This window comes from Phasianus colchicus, chromosome 16 (genome assembly GCF_987193195.1).
Source record: "Phasianus colchicus chromosome 16, bPhaCol1.hap1.1, whole genome shotgun sequence".
Classification (NCBI taxonomy): domain Eukaryota; kingdom Metazoa; phylum Chordata; class Aves; order Galliformes; family Phasianidae; genus Phasianus; species Phasianus colchicus.
Genome location: NC_143451.1, coordinates 14,678,565 through 14,693,238, shown reverse-complemented (window position 1 = coordinate 14,693,238; position 14,674 = coordinate 14,678,565). Strand labels below are relative to the sequence as shown.

At 44.3% G+C, this 14,674-nt stretch overlaps 1 protein-coding gene and 1 long non-coding RNA gene across 3 annotated transcripts; one reads left to right on the top strand and one right to left on the bottom strand.

Moving 5' to 3' along the window:
• Positions 1 to 402: 402 nt before the first annotated feature.
• Positions 403 to 5,589, bottom strand: LOC149915781 (uncharacterized). 2 transcript variants are annotated; one of them, XR_016471663.1, is made up of 4 exons: positions 5,544 to 5,589; positions 3,891 to 4,102; positions 2,428 to 2,563; positions 403 to 2,327 (listed from the first exon to the last, which is right to left on the bottom strand). It is a non-coding gene; the product is annotated as an uncharacterized LOC149915781 (long non-coding RNA). The 2 variants fall into 2 exon arrangements; XR_016471664.1 differs by lacking the exon at positions 3,891 to 4,102.
• A 4,277-nt stretch (positions 5,590 to 9,866) lies between these two features.
• FOXL3 (forkhead box L3) lies at positions 9,867 to 13,949 on the top strand. The gene is made up of 3 exons (XM_031606630.2): positions 9,867 to 10,119; positions 10,788 to 10,956; positions 11,311 to 13,949. The coding sequence occupies exons 1-3, from the start codon at positions 10,013 to 10,015 to the stop codon at positions 11,791 to 11,793; spliced, it is 759 nt and encodes a 252-aa protein (XP_031462490.1). The 5' UTR covers positions 9,867 to 10,012; the 3' UTR covers positions 11,794 to 13,949.
• Positions 13,950 to 14,674: the final 725 nt, after the last annotated feature.

Below are 14,674 nucleotides of genomic sequence, written 5' to 3'. Positions count from 1 at the left end.
GTTAGCATGGTCAACCCTTAACCAATAATAAGCATTTATGCTATATGCCACGTGCAGCCCTCTCTCTTGTCTTCCCTTTGCTTCCTTTCTTAAAACAACTGACCATTTGTTGTTTAAAATGACTGAATATTGCTGGCTTGTTGCTTTAACTGAGAGCTGTGAGGTGCTGCACAACTGTGGGAGGAACTGCTGGGTAATGAAACCATGCAGGCAACATCTTGGGTCCTGCTCTCAGGGGGTTAAAGGGAGTTGTCATCCCAGGCAAGGAGCAGCAGCTGACCCTGTAGAAATATGTAGCAAGGCATGGCTGCAGAGGGAACCACTCCTCTTCCCAGTCTGCCACATCCTGGGTTCCCCTCTCAAACCAGCATGAGTCTGGTCACCCAGATAAGCAGGGGTAAATCAACAGGAAGCCCTCTGCTGCCCAGAGCAGAATGGAGGGCTTACAGTCCTTCCCTTTGCCTGGTCTCATTGTCCCATCAGATCCTGGTTCTCTGCTGGGATCACCCTGGTGCCATGCTCCAGGTTGCAGCTGAGCCCCAGCTGGGGTATTTCATTGTGAAAATGCACTTTGTCATTGCAATTGCAAGTCAAATTGCTGTGGGTGGCCTCATGTAAGGCAAGTGTGCTCATTATCTGCTCAGGATTAGTGTCTCCAGGATTGACAAGTCGTCATTTCCTTCTGAGTATTGAACAATATAATTGATTCTGCCCCTTTGAATCATGCTAAATAACCTTGAATGGAAAATCACTCATAAATGCCACATTCTGCCTCCCACAGGACCTGTGGATTGCCTTCCCCAGTGCAGACAGAGAGGAGCAGATGTGAAGCTCCAAGGTCCATCCCAGCAACCTCTCATTCCTGTTCCAGCATCTCACCTCCCATCTCTTCTCCCATCATGACACAGCTCATGCCACTGAGCACTCTCACACAGGGAAGCTGATGCCACAGCACAGAAATGTGATGCAAAATCATTTCGTATGGGTGTTCTTACACCAAAGCCATCCCTAGACACCCTTAGGAAGTTTGGAGGTTTCCCATTCTACTCCTTATCTGGCAACAGCTGTAGGTCAGATACATTTGTGAGATCCAGATGGCCTCAAAGTCCCTGTCCTGAAGAAATCTGGGGGCATCCCTCAAGACCTGCAAACAGATGCTCTCCTTTACTTCTAAAAACAGATTCAATTCCAAATTGGCCAAATCAGATATGAAGTGTATGGTTTGGAGCCAGGCGACAAGCTTTAGATCCAGGCTCCAGCAACCAAAAATAACCTTGGGAAACAATCTTCCCAACTCCCAGTTTTAATCAAGAACATGTCCATCCCCACCCATCTTCCAGGGGAAGGAATCTAAATACATCTCTGGCTTTCTGCTTGGTGCTGTTCAAACCCCTACCAAACAAACAGACATAAATAGTGCAATGACGTTTTTTTAGAAGAAATTTTCCCCACAAAAGCCAGCAAGAGATACAGAGGCCTTCAGCCATAAAAAGGACAGAGATGAATGCTGCATGCTTCAAATTTAGAGTTACTGGGATCCAAAATTTCTATATTGTTCTATTTCAAAACGAGGATAAGAACTCCTTGCTCAGATAGCCTCCCACAATACCAGTGCCTGGTTTTGATTTATTAAGCTGAATGGACAGAAAGAAGCGTTCTCTCCCCAGACAGTTATTGCAGAATGCTCAGAATGTGTGACCTGTAAAACTTCCACGCTCCAGTTTCTCAGCCTACGTGATGCACTGCCAGCAGATAGCTCTGCAGTACTTGCCAGAATAGGATTCTCTACTTATTTAAGTGATCATATGGCTTCTTTGCATCCTGCTTCTTAGAAAACATAACTCCGTCTTGATTCTGATTGAGAACCTTTGTCAATGCTAACGCATCTCTCCATATCTGAGTGACCTTCAAGATTTTTTTTTCTGGTTTGCTCCTGCAGTGTAAATTGCCTTTAACAGCTCAGAGCCCATCAGGTAGGTGCTGCTTCAAGCCTTCCCCAAGGATGCCAAAGAAATAACACTGAGCATCACCAGGCCCAGCTTTGTCAGCAAACGCTGTGCTTGTTCTGCTGTCTGTGTTGGAAAAGGGAGCTGAATGGGAGGATGTTTCTAACTGCTGATCTCTGCTGTTTTTTTTTTTTTTTTTTAGCACATGCAGCGTGGTTTGGTTGGGACATGAAGCAGAATAACCACCACTCTTGTATCACTGCTTCCTTTCAGGTCAGTGCTGGGCGTTGGGCAATAGGAGCGCCTGCTTTGGGGGGCCAGATGAGGATCAGAGCACGGAAAATTCCTTTTTGTGGTTGTGCCTCCTTTTTTCCAAATTGCCTTGCGTTGAAGAGAAAAGAAAGAGAAGAAGTACATTAATTTGTTAAGACTGACAGAAAGCTGCAAAGCAAGAATGGCTGAAATCATCCTGGTGTCTCACCTGCACCACTGATCACCTGTCATGGATCGCAGTTACATCACAGCTCCTAGTGGAGGCCATTATAACAACAGGGTCTGCAATTCCAGATGGACTCATGGCACGTCAGTTGCAACCAGTATTTCTGAACCCTGAAGTCCTGAGAGTTGTTTGTAAAAACTGATGAACAACTTGGGAAATAAGCAAGATGCAAAAGAAAAATAAACTGCGCTCACAAATAGTCATCAGTGGAGAGGTAAGTTGTAAATAACAACCCATCTCTTATGCATCCAGTCTAACGGGCAGCTGCAGAAGCAAGTTAGACAGAAAATGCACATGATTTGACTCTCACATAGCACAGTCTTCAGCTTTTAATCAAAATATGTGGTAAACTGAGAAATTATTTACATAAAACACTGGGGCCTGATGAATGAGAATTCCATTAAATGCCTGCTGTCTCAGAGCTCTCATTTGGTTAAATTCTGTTCCCACTGAGCATAAGGAAAGTGGAAAGTTTCTGGTGCTACAACTGGGCTACGGACACTTTGAAATCCCAAAGGCGTTTCAAAATGATCAAACTGAAATGTTGATAAAGAAAGGTTCTCTGAGGTCAAAAATCAATGGGAGGAAGCAAAATCAGAGCTGGTGTTTCTTTCTTTTAAATATCTATACGTTGTTTTTGACACGCTTAACCAATTCAAACAAAATATGACTTTGCCAATGGATTGTCATTAATTTCCCACCTTCCTATCAGTAACAGAGCCAGAGACAGTAGCATTGCACTCAAAATATTTGCACCTGGAACTGTACCGACAGTGAGAAAGCACTTCAGGAGACAGAGATCAAAGCTTATTTCTCTTTAGACTCTCACTGCAAGCATCGGGAAGCCTCTCACAAGATGAAAAGGCTGGGAAAGCAAGAAGGGAGCTTACACCTCTTTAAGGAGCTATCAGCAGAAACCTCAAAACGCAGTGTTAGCCAATGGCCCTCCGCTGAGACTCTCTTTCATGTGATAGATTGCCAAATACTGCAAGGATGATAAATGCTGAACTTCGAATGATTATTCTAACTCAGAGGAAGAAAAGAAGGCTTATGTCTGGCATTGTGGAAAATGTAATCAGATGTTCCTGACACATCAGCAGTCAAGTGTTTGTCCTGAAATGAAAGAGAGTAGTTTAAGTGGGATTATCAAAACATATTTACTTTTTTTTTTTTTTCCCTCAGAATTAAGAAAAGAAAAACCTTGATGACTGAATGTGCTTACAGGGAAAAAGACTTCAAATCATAGCTATGATTTAGGAGAGATGCGTTTTCTATGGGAAAAAAAAAGAAATCGTATTGATCACGGACAAACATTATCTCCATTTGGCAACAGAGATGTAGGGGACAGTTTACAAGGCATGATCCCATTTTAAAGATGGGCTTTGGAATATTCTAGAAGTTTCATGCAGCCACAGGTTACACCTTATGGAGAAATTAGAAAATACCTGAAGGAATAGATAATTGGACAGTCCATGGCTGCCATCCCCTTCTCCAAGTGCTCAAGACCAGGTTCCAGTTACTGTTCTCCTGCCAGTTTGATCTGCATGGCTCTAGGATTCTTCATGCAATTCTTTCAAGAAGCTGGCAACCTGCATTGCCACATTGCTGTTACCTTTGCTCTTAGAAGGCCACATGCATTCAGCCAATTAGAAAAAACCTGTAGCCAATTGAAAAAACTTGTTTGCATCTTCTTGCACAAAGCCTTGCATTTGTCCATTTTGCAGCACCGCGTGGTAAAAAATCATGGATTCTGACTCCAAGCTATATGTAAGGCTGATGGCAGAGCTGACTTTGATCCAGTTTGAATTTGCTGTCTCATGGAGCTGTTAAATGTTTGTGCAACCCCCAGAAAGCCCCCTAAACAAAGAGATGTGGTAGAGAACAAAACATCACACAGTGGCCAGCCCCTAGGTGGCTTCCAAACCCTTAAATATTGCCATTTGTGGCTGGGTAAAACGAGACTGTTCTGTCCTTTAGATTTATGGGTGCAAGAGATCCATGGCCTATGGAATATTTAAGAGACATCTTTGACATCCTTTGGTGTACCAATAGTAAACTTCATCTCAGCTGGGAATGAAGTTCTTCGCCTCAGCACTGCTCCTCTATGCCTGGCTGACTGTTGCCCTTTATCCTCTGCAATAATGATGATGGCTGAAAACAAATGTATGGGATGACTGGTGCCAGTTTCCTCAATTTAGCAGCACATGGACATTTGTGTGGAAGTGTGAGCCAGGATGTTTGTGTTCATTCCCATCGTTCTCTCAATAAAATGATTTCATAAATAATCAGGCCTTAATTGTGTGATTCCAGTTAATGCAGAGGGGAGTTAATTAACATCTGGAACAAGTTTCCTGGCCTGAGCTATTAGCTGTGTCTGGTGTAGAATTCAAACAACGTATGTAGGGAGGCCTATAGCCAAATGGTTTTGTACATAGCTGAAATGAGAAATGACCAAAGATGGATGAGCAATGGCAGCTGCACCAGGAGAATGTCCATTTTTGGTAAACAAGTGTAGACTGTGTCAAGGCGTGAGCACCGCGCCAGTCTGAGAGGTGCACCGTGCTGCAAAGAATAGGCATCACCTCGTGATTTATCCCTTCTGCAAATCCTCCAGCTCTCCCCTCTTGTCTCCAAAAGTCTCATGGATCAGTGAGTCTTTCACAGCTGAGGGAGGAACAAAGCTGCCAGCATGAAGGCCATGTCTCCTGTGCAGCCTTGCTCATCCCCAGTGTGTTTTATCCCATCTGTTTGCAGAGTCAAAGAGGTGGATTTTATTTTGTGTCACTGGGAAGGAGAACACCAAACCATGAACAGTCAAAATCTGAACATCTGTCTCATGTATCTGTATCAAATACAGAAACTCCTGTGCAGCCTTTTAACCACCACCATCTCTCCTCCAGAGACGTCCTGGTCAAACTGAGGATGGAGTATCTCTGCTTTGGGGTATCGTGAAATCCTTTTAGATAAACCCAAGTGTATAATCAATGAAAATTATATAAAGGAATATTATATAATTTAATAATAATAAGATGTTATAATAATGAAATAAGCAAGAGAGTTAGGCACAGCAGGACAAAGAGAATAAATAGGAGGCTTACCCATGTCGTGGGCTCACTCAGGAAATTCCAGTGGAGTGGAACTTCCAAAGAGAGAGAGATCCTTTCTCACTCGTAGTCAGCTCTTAAATGGGTCTAGGAGAGGTGCAGCCAGGCTCCACCCCTTCCTGCAGCACAGGTGAATTGCTTTCACCTGTGCACCCATTGCTCACCTCAGGTGACTAATCAGAGGTTCAGGCCGTGACTCAGCAGTTCCCATACACCAAGTCATTCTGATCAACCTGAAAATGCATCTTAAGAAAAAATGATTTTTGAGATTTTTTATTCTTCTCCCTCTCGTTTCTGCTTTTAAGCAGAACGTAAGTCCACAAAAAATTCAACAATTTTGTCTAATTTTGGCTAAAACTTGAGATTTGCTTACCATTGGTCTCCATTACCCTTAATACCATGACCCCATGGAAGAGAAGGAGCAAATAACACAAACGGTGCTGATTCCTGTAATGGCACTCACAGCTGACCCACTTTGTGATCAGCCCCACCAGGAACCCAGCGCTCTGTGCATCACCTCCCCCAGGCACGGCAACTGATGTGGGGCACCTTGGCTGCACACCAGGCAGAAATAACAGCTGTGCTGGTGACAGCGCACAGGACATCACAGCACCATGGAAAGCCCTCAGGTTGGATGGAATTCCTGACAGCATTGCTTTTTTGACCAAAAGTCCCAAACCAGGAGCAGGTGTGACAAAAAGCTTTTCACTCTTTAAACAATTCTGTTCTTAGCTTTCACTATGAAAAGACACTCAGCATCCCCAGGAATGGATTTTCGCATTTATCTTGTGAATCTCTGCATCTACCTAAGGCAGGAATAATATATCTGAGCTATTTTATATAGCTGCTCTCTTATTACCAACGCTAATGTGATGAATTGTCAGCCAAGGATTCTTATCCACATTCCTGTTTGGTAGAAACCTATGTTGTGTTTTATGCACGAGTTTCCAGTGCTGCAGCTAGAAAGCATGCAGATGAAGAATGCTTCTCCAAATAATCCTCTCTCTAGTAATCATAAACAATCCTTGCTGAGCCCCGGCAGAAAATTGCAAACTGTGGTGCAAAGTGTATTTCCATGAAGTTGCATTCAGTCACATGAAGGACAAGGAGAAAGGAGAACAAGTCAGCGGGAGAACATGGGTGAAATGGAGAGCAATGTAGGAAACGGGGGTGTGCAGCATGGCACGACTCAGCTTTTCCTAGAAGTGGCCACCACTGAGTTGAGTGTCAGAGCTCTTAATTGGGCTGTCAGGTGCCACCACAACCACAGCCCCAGCCGAGTCCAGGGGAATTTCCTCCTCATGCCATAGCAGAGCGACTTGCAGAGTAATGACCACTGCCTTAATTACCCCACCTCTTCTTTCTTTGCAAGACCTATGGATTTTGCACTCAAAAGAAAGCAGTTTTCTCATGATATAGAATAGCACTGATTAATCCAAAAGCTGCTGAAGGCCACCACGCTTCCATTGAAATTAAGATGTCTGGGATAAAACCCTGTACTGCAGCCAGCTCTGGCCATTTCAGAGGTAAAGCAAGGGAAGGTGTGATGCTGGGCACCTTCCAGAGGCCTGGGATGGCAGCATGTGTTCCTAGACATTGAGGTACCCACTGTTACACTAAGAAGCTAAAATGAAGGGTAAATCAGCCCTCTTTGATTTACGGCCTGCCCACATTCCATGCTCAATTTTTGTAATCTGTATCATAATTACCAAAATTGCAGATAACTTTTTAATATCGACGTTAAAAGGAAAAAAAGCAAAAAAGGCAAATCATTCACTGTGTTTTTATTACCGATTTACGAGCTCAAATCAAATGGCTTACGGCTTTGTGTTTTGAAAATATACAGCACAAGGAAACCCTAGCCTGGCAAAATTATGCTTTTATGGTAACGACAGCGATGAGTTACAGCTCTTCTAGTTAAACTATAACGGCCACACAGATGCTGGGAAAAAGCTTTCGTACAACGTTTCACCACCGTAAGCACAGCACCTGCCAGCACAGCCACGGCGCCCAGAAGAGCACGCTGGCAATTCTTCATGAATATTATTCTCAAGGAGTATAATTGGACCATAAACATTCTTTTGGGAATAAAACATCAGTCTGCAGGCTTTAAAAAAATACACAGATGGCACGGCAGCAATTTCATGATGTCTCTAGCCATTGCGCCCTGCTCCACCCACCCTTAGTCTCACTCCTAAGATGCTCTGCAGAAGCACCAGCACTGGTTCCCATGGCACATCAAAGCCATACGCTGGACGTAGAACCACAAAGCAGTGTCTGAGGCACAAAGTTAGCTGAAAGGTTTTCTTCCACGGCAAAGGATGAGGAAGATGATAGGCATGAGCTGTGGCACAGAACAGGGCTAACTGTTACGGTGCTGCAGGTTACAGATGTGCCAGGCAGGGCTGAGCTGACTGCACTCACTAAGATAAGAACAGGCAGGAAATGAGGTGCATCACATTGCTGAAATAATGACATTGCTTTCATTTGCTGTCACTCCCTTTACAGAAAAGTTCCCCTGCTACACACTCTTGGTAACTATGTGAAGGGTTTGGTCCAAATGCACAGCCTGACTTTCTCACCAAAGCAAGTTTTATGGAGTATCTAAGAGCTTAATGAAGGGTACCAACGGGCTGTGTAAAATAAGAGCAGCTACCCCAGCACTTCTTTTCATAAGTTATTATAAATCAGAAACCACAATGCTTGTGTTATGGGAATGTCAGAGGGGTAAAACCATCCCCAAGTGAAGAACCACAGCTACAAACCCACATGGACATGTGTTTGTCTCAAGGAGGGCTGCTACAGCGCAGGAAAATCTTCCCAAGTCCACAGCCCACCAGTTTCTTTATTTAAACCTTTTCAGTCCATCTGGACAGAGTATGAATGAAGATCAGACATTGCATATTTCATTCTTCATCGCTGAACCTGCTCCATCTTACTCAGTATTAAAGCCCTGCTTGTGCCTTGGGCAGCAGTCTCTGACCCTTTGTATTAAGACCTCCTCTGCAGTGCATGCTTCATGCATATGCCCACTGATGTATTTTAGAGTGAAGATAATTTTTTGTTTTGGATTTCTCTGCTTGGCCTCGTCTTCCTCAGAAAGCACCTCTTCTGTCTATTTTTTCATGCCGTATATTTCTCCCTCCTCACTGCTATATTGCGTTGTTGCATTCCACGGAAAAAGCTTTCTTATGTCTATCTTTGCCAAAACCCCAGGAGCCCCTTAAACGTCACTTTGAAGGGCTCTTTATCATTTGGATGAATTTTCCTCTAATTGTATCCTTTAACTCCAAAAGGGGTTTGGGGACATACTTTGTATGAAGGATGCTATAGAAAACACAGTTGCATTGCTAGTGGTTCTGCCTTTATATTTCGATCCACACAACTCTCTGCACACCAATTTGCTTTCTCTTTTCCAATACCCATTTTCTCCCAGGGCTAGTTCCTGGGACAGAGCTGTCTTCAAATAATTTAATTATCATGTGGCACACACCTTCTTAGCCCCCTCTGAAACGGCGTGTGATGTCTTCAGTTTACATCACTTGTTGGAAAACACTCCAAAGCATTGAAAAACTATTAAATTGTTACAGTATTGGATGCCAACACACAGGGCTATTAGTCTAATTCATCCTTCAGATCAAAGCCCACACAGGCAGCTCTCCTGCCTACAGCTATTTTCCTTTTACTTTCCTGCTTGACAGTAGTCCCTCATATCCCTCTGTTCTCCTCTCTTTGAACATACACATTTTCCTTTAGTCACGGAAATATAATTTATGTCCATTATACCGCATTATAGACTGCGGACTGGGACGGGCGCATGGATTGCCTGCTCATCATACGTCCAGTTTCCAGAAGTAAATAAATAAGGAAGGCACCCCTCTTTGCTGGGGGGAGAGAAAAGCCGAAGGGGGAGGACTGGGGGGGGCCGCAGCGGGATTCTGCTCTCAAAGTTGAATTTCCAAGCGGGGACCTTGAAGCACGATTTATTAGCAACATGCTGTTTGCTTTTGTCACATTGGGATGTGGCGGGGGAAGCAGTGGCCCCACTCCAACCCGGACCACCCAGCGAGCTGCTGGCTACCGGCGGGCACAGCCCGGTGCAATGGGTCACCCCAACTCTGCAGCTCCAGCCTGGCTCTGCAGCCCCATTGGAGATGAGAGCAGCAATAACAGTAACACCTCCCCGTCCTTCCCCCCCCCATATCCCCCCAAAATAAAAAAGGAAATAATTATATCCTAACAGACGGGCTGTCTGGGATGAGAGAATTGCAAAAAAAGTCCCCACCCCAACAGGGAGAGTGTGTGTGTGTGTGTGTATGGAGGAGAGGGAGAGTGAGGAGGGGGGAGAGAGGGAACGAGGCAGACAGAGGGGAGGGAAGAAGGGAGGAGGGAAGGGAGCCCACGCTCTGAGAAACATCACTCCATCTCTCTCACTCCACGGGAGCTGAGCAAGGAGCAGAACGATGTTTGACAACACGCAGTACCCCTATAACTGCTTTAATTATGATGGTGATGATTACCCTACCTGTAGTTCCGACGAAGAGAAGAAATTCACCAGACCGGCGTATAGGTAAGAGGAAGTTTCCCCAAGTCTCCCAGCCCTGGGGAGGGTTACTGAGCTGTGGGATGGTGAGATCAGAGCGTGTGAGGCAGTGGGGGTCCTCATCCCAGGTGTGCGTGGTGGGGCTGGGATCGTGGTGGGCACATTTTCCCCTTCCTGTGCTTGAAATGCTCAAGGTTTGTTTTGTCTCCTGTGGGGTCACAGTGCTGAGCCACCAAAGCTCAAAGGGTCTCCACTGACCTCCGGGAGCCCTGGGAGAAGGGGACTGAGACGTGCAGCTTGCCAGCAGGGGACTGGGATGCAGATAGTGCCCAGTGTGGTGGGAAGATGTGTGGTGGGTGCTGTTGGGGCAGCTGAGGTCCATGCCTTGAGCAGGCAAGGCTCCAGTGAGGGGTCTCTCTGCAGCCTTTTGGCTCACAGAAACTTTTCTGATGGGGTTCAGGAGGTGGGTGATCTTCCTTTAACCCTCTGGGACTCAGTTGCCTGGAAGTGCTGCCTGCTTGTCGTGCTGCTTACTGCAGTGACTGCTCTCAGGGCTCATCCTGGGACATCTCGGGTCGGAGTGCAGGAAAGGAGAACTTTTGGAAGCAGAATCATGGATACACACATACCTGTGTGGTCCTAATAACAGTGTAGGGGTGAGGTGACGGTGTAACTGCAATTTTCCTTTTTTTCAGCTACATTGCCTTAATTGCAATGGCCATCCAGCAAAGTCCTTCAAATAAAGTCACCCTCTCTGGCATTTACGACTTCATAATGAAGAAATTTCCTTACTACAGATCAAATCAAAGAGCCTGGCAGAACTCCATCCGGCATAACTTATCACTAAACAGTTGTTTTGTAAAGGTAAGACCCGTAACTGTGCATTTACATACAAAATGAATGTGCATGGCTAAAAAAATTATGCAGGAATTGTCTCATCACTAGGAAGGAAGGCAAACGAACAGCTGAGCCACAAATCACTTAAATCTCCCTAAGCTGTCAGTTACAGAGATAAAGAGTATATCCCTGTCTGATGCCTGCTAATAGGTAACAAACAGAAGAGGCTGGAGTTTGCATCCTATTCATATAATGAAACAGAATAGGCTTAAAAGTCTTGTCATATGTGTTTACACCATTCTTGAATGTAAATGAATGCAGATGTTAAGCAGCAACATCTGTAACACATACAAATACTGAACTGCCTTTAAATAAATACAGGTTCCCAGAACAGAAGGGAATGAGAAGGGGAAAGGAAACTATTGGAGCTTTGCAACGGGATGTGAATCCATGCTGGATCTCTTTGAAAATGGGAATTACCGGAGAAGACGGAGGAGGAGGAACATGAAAAAGGAACATAAAGAGCAGAGATCAAGCAGAGGGAAAGGGTCTTCGTCCCCTGATACATCTCCTACGGACTCTGCTTTAAACAGCACTTCCTCTTCTGAAAGCATACATGAAAGAATTGGCTCAGAACCAAGACTACTGGAGCCCCGTGGGTTTGCTCCAAACAGCACAGCCAGTAGGCAGAGCCTGAGCAGTTCCTCCTTAGCAAAATCGGATTCTGAAATAAAATTCAGCATCGATTACATTCTTTCAGCCCCCGACCCTTTGCCTGTCCTGAGATCTCAATATAATATGCAAGAAAACAAATATCACCTACTGGAGGCCCAGCAGATCAATCTCCAGCTCTGGACAATGTGAAGTTATTTATCCACAGTAACAAAGTCTGGGTTGCGGTGCAGGCTGACATCACTGCCATCAGCCGTCCGCCTCCCGTCCTGAGCAGCACTCAGAAGGTGTTTCCCCTTCTCTGTCTGGACCCAAAGAGCTGTGCTGTGCTTGAAGTACAGATAACTGACACCAGTATCAGTTTTTGCCACACTGAAATTCATCGTACCCTGACTTTGCTTTCTGAACTATCACAGACACCATCCACCACCAGAGAGTTTCCTTTTTCAAGCAGAATCTGACAGAAAGGACTCACTCCACACCCAGTGCTTTCTTAGAGACAAAGTGAATTTGATTCCACTTTCACTGGTGGAAATTTGGGTTAATTCCTCTGAAATGTATGGCTCAGCTCTTGAGCAGATCTACGGCATCATTCTGTCGATCTCCACTGGCTAAGAATGTAAGGGGTGGGGGTGGGGATTTGTTTTCTTAAAATGAATCACAGGAAATCAGTCTGTCTTCTCTGAATTTTGATTTTAGCATCATGTCCCAAACTGTTGTGTACTATGCAGCTTTAGTCCATTGTTATTTCGTAAACATAGCTATTAATATGCATTTAAGGTATATTTTTGTTGATGTTCAGAGCAGAATTGTTCAAACTGTAGGAGCCGTGTTCAGGCTAAGCACATGAATGCTGGTTGTGAGCCTGCTGAATACTGGCAGACACCAATAGATGATGTGACAGAGGCATAGGGTCTCCTTATGCCTTGATTTAAAAACAGAAATTCCCCTCTCCCCTTGTTCTACCAGCAAATGTCTCCAGATGCTGCAGGAAAGCCCTTAGTCACATTTAGTTTAGCAAGTACGAAGGGAGACCTGGGGTTGCAAGAAGGTGTATTCTGTGTCAGCCACAGCCAGAGTCCCACCTACCTGCTCTGAGACAAGTTGTGTATTCCTACTAAAAAGATTTCTATTGATCCTTCTTGCTAGCAATTGACAAAGTGGTACCTGATGGGATTTCAGGAAAGCTGGTAAGCTGAACCATGTGCAGAGAGCCACGGTAGCTCCTGATCTCCATTCCTATTGAAAGCCATTCCAGCACCATTTACACACTATGGGATGTTTCAGAACAGAACCTGAAGGACAACACTGAATCTACATGGCATTTAGGAACTTGTTTTTATGTAACTTGTCCATAAGAAATGGCAGCATCAGCAGAGATGCCACAGAGCCCTGGTTTTGGCAACCAGAAACATGGCCTAAGGAAGGCAAAAAAACCAGACAAGGATTCTGGTGGTTTTCAGCAGTTATGTAGAGAGATAAAGTTATCTTTGCAACATGAACAAAATGAAGGTATACGAGATAAGACTGAGCAAATTGTTCCAGAGGTATGCTCAGGCATGACTTGAATTTTTATGCAGAAGCTTTGACATTTCACTAAGTTATTTTACATTGTGTCTAATATATATGGTACATTTATACTATAAATTCTTATATATTGTTATTGAGAAAGGGAGCGATATCACTGCACTTAAATGTTATAAAAATGCATGATGTATGTAGCCGTGCTGCTGGAAGTCCTGCCGCGTACTCACAATTCACCATCTGCAGTATTTCACACTGATTGGTAATAAATGCTTGTTTTCTTTTGGAAGAGTAGACAACTTGCTGTCTTCAGCCACTTGCGTGGTACACCAAAGTCTTTGCTTCTTCAAAAAAAAAGGACAAATGGAAAATCAGGTCAAAGTCGCATTGCTGCATGTCTTCTGAACTTCCAAGGGGTGACTTCTCGTGGCCAAACTGTGCCTCCAAAGGGAGCTCTCAGTCCCCTGTGAATCCACACTTAACCTGGCTGCTATCTGAACACACAGCGTGAAGGGTTAGACCTGGCCATGCGCCCTGTACACCAATGTTGGAAAATCCCTAGCATCACAGGTAGATGGATTGTCATCTGAAGAGAGGTGAGACGTTGCTCCCTTGGCAACGTGGCAGTACGTAGGGGTGGGAAGCATGTCTTCGTGGGTCCTTCAATGTCTGCATGCACTCCCATGGTGGTACGTGTGCTCCTCTCGCTTCCTCCCCCAGTTATGTATTCACTCTCTACACTCATCTCTTTTTCTTGATTGTTTCAAACGTGGCAGTGCTGCTGTTTGGCTGATAGTTATCCTACACAGCAGCACTACATTTGAAATATATCTTTTATTGCCATGAAGTGTGCAAATGTTTCTTACTATTTGTTCTTTGTTCTTGCTTTTAGCAAAAGGTAACTAAATGACAGCAAAAGTTCCTAGCAAGCATACATCTCACCCAGAGGAACACAGTGCTGCTCAATGGAGGAACTGTTATGGCTGCTAAGCAATGCAGCATAAATGCATTAGGAAAGGCAGAAATACACCCATGGAGATTCAAAACCATTTACAATGAGATGAATTAATATTCACAAATAGCCATTTCCTTTGCTCGCAGTGAAGTACCTGCTAGGAGAGACTGTCTTACTTGAATTTCCTTAACATATAATCAAAGAAATTTGTGTACCAATAGGTGTTAACATTTGTTTTGCAAAGGATATCAATCATATTTCAAAAAATGAAGGGACATATTTCAATTTACCCACTATATTATATTCTGACGACTCCAGAAAGGTTTCCAGCACTTAAAGTGAATGGCATTTAATATAGAACAACATAACAGGGGTGAGGGCTAGACGTGACCTTATTCAAATGTCGTAGCCATTACAAAGCCATTCCTGATGTAATTATAATTAAATACTTTATGCCTTTCTTGCAAATCCCCTGATCGATCATTGATATTAACATTAATATTGTATTACCCCCGAGCAAATGTCTCCCACACAAGTGTTATGGATCACCAGGTTTCCATTAACAAAGTTGTGAGCTATTGCCATATGCTGGTC